The 1,794-nt window shown below is 43.8% G+C and overlaps 1 protein-coding gene across 1 annotated transcript in view; it reads left to right on the top strand.

Annotated features, from left to right (window-relative positions):
- Window positions 1-1,794, top strand: part of ppip5k1a (diphosphoinositol pentakisphosphate kinase 1a) — a 54,681-nt gene that overhangs the window by 48,698 nt on the left and 4,189 nt on the right. The window contains exon 30 of the mRNA XM_017304063.1: window positions 1,587-1,727. Coding sequence (XP_017159552.1) covers window positions 1,587-1,727 — 141 coding nt within the window. The remainder of the gene's footprint in view (window positions 1-1,586; window positions 1,728-1,794) is intronic.

Genomic DNA, 1,794 nt, shown 5'->3' with positions numbered 1-1,794 from the left:
TTAAGCTAATGCTAAAGCGCTATAGCAGCACTGTATGTAGCAGAAGCTAACATTAAAGCACTATAACTATATTGTATTTAGCTTAAGCTAATGCTTAAGCACTATAGCAACATACTAGTGGATGCTAAACATAAAGAGCTACATCAACATGGTATTTACTGGAAGCTATTGTCAAAATTACACCAATATTGTATTTAGCAGTAACTAATGTTGATGCGTTTACTTCAGTTCCCTTATAAACTGTATTTATATTTACATATTGTTCTCAATCATCTGTGTTTTGTTTTTATTCCTGTGTAGTTCTTTTTTTTTTTCCCCAAATCACTTTTTAATAAAGTGATTTGGGGAAAAGAGGAAACAAAAATGATGTGTAAACAGTATACACCCACTTCAAAATAAGAGCATGGATATAAACGTCCGACTTGGTCAATAACCAAAACTTCCAACACAAATGTCAAACCTTATTTCACTAAAAGTTTACAAAACATCCAAGTAAGTTGGCGCTTGAGAATTTATTCATGTACAGGAAGATAAGTGCTCTAAACGTTTTCAAATTTAGCTAAAGCGTAAAACAAAAAATTAGCTCAGCTATTAGCGCCTTAGCAGAAGATGGCTGAATAGCAGACAGCAGGAATACCGATCCAACATTGGGACTAGCATAACAAAAGGACCCACATTCAGGTCTAAAGAAGCTTAATAAATGAACAGATACTGTGTCTTTATGTCAAAGCAGACTCATGAAGTAAAACAATCAACTTTCAGATTCGGATTGATCTAAATCTGGAGTGTTTGTTGCTAATTTCAGTTTTGTTTTGAGCATTTTGGTACTTTTTCACTCAAACTTTTATTTACGTAGTTTATTTTCCTCATAATGTTGAATTTTATGCAACATAAAGAAAAGGTGGAGTGTAAAAATCGTCGTCTATTGTGAGCATGTTGGCACACAGTGCGTAGCGTCATACTGCAGCGGGTTGTGCTTTACGGATGCAAACATGCCTGAATGACGGCGCACGAGTCTGCAAGTTCCCAGTCCGGATTCAGACAGGAACCGGACCTACAGCTCGGCGCTTTGGCTCCTCTGTCCTGACCCTAACCAGCATGCGACTCCTGCTTGTTTGCTGTCTCTGTGGCGAACACCGGCCTAGTCAAAGCACCGTCCTCTCAGGTTGTTCCGGCTGCGGTTTGATGAACGGCTCTGGTTGTGAACTAACCGGCTTGGGGAGCGTGTTGTCAGAGGAACAGGGACTCAGAGAAACGGTGGATGTTTATGTTTTTTTTTTTTTAGGTTTTTGGTTGGGCGGGGGCTTAGAGGAACCTGCTTGCTTTTGCAAACATATGGAGACCCGTTAGTTGTGTCCCGTTTTCCGGGCGTTCGGCATGGTTTTTTTGCAACTTGCCTGTGTGGAATCGAACAGAACGGGACGGCTGGAGATCGCAGACCAATAGACAGGTTCCCTTCAGCACCATGTCGGGGGGGTTTTGGGTGGGAGTCGCCGGGCCTTTTGGTGACGGACGTCACCGTTTTCCTGCAGTGTCGGGGTTTAAGCTGATGCGCCCGCGGGTGCCATGTGTCTCCTCTGCCGCAGGCTTCGACGGCTGCTCCATGGTGCCCTCCATCTACCCGCTGGAGACGCTGCACAACTCGCTGTCGCTCAGGCAGGTCAATGAGTTCCTCACCAGAGTCTGCGAGAGCGCCGGGGATACGCACACCAGGACCTCCAGAGGTCAGGAAACCTCGCCGTTCTTTTCAAAAACAGTAGCAGTAACTTCCTTCAGTTTAATTTGCTCTTTGTG

The sequence above is a fragment of the Poecilia reticulata genome, linkage group LG3, assembly GCF_000633615.1.
Source record: "Poecilia reticulata strain Guanapo linkage group LG3, Guppy_female_1.0+MT, whole genome shotgun sequence".
Taxonomy (NCBI): Eukaryota; Metazoa; Chordata; class Actinopteri; order Cyprinodontiformes; family Poeciliidae; genus Poecilia; species Poecilia reticulata.
Note: the sequence above shows the minus strand (reverse complement) of the source record. Positions and strands in the feature narration are given on the sequence as shown.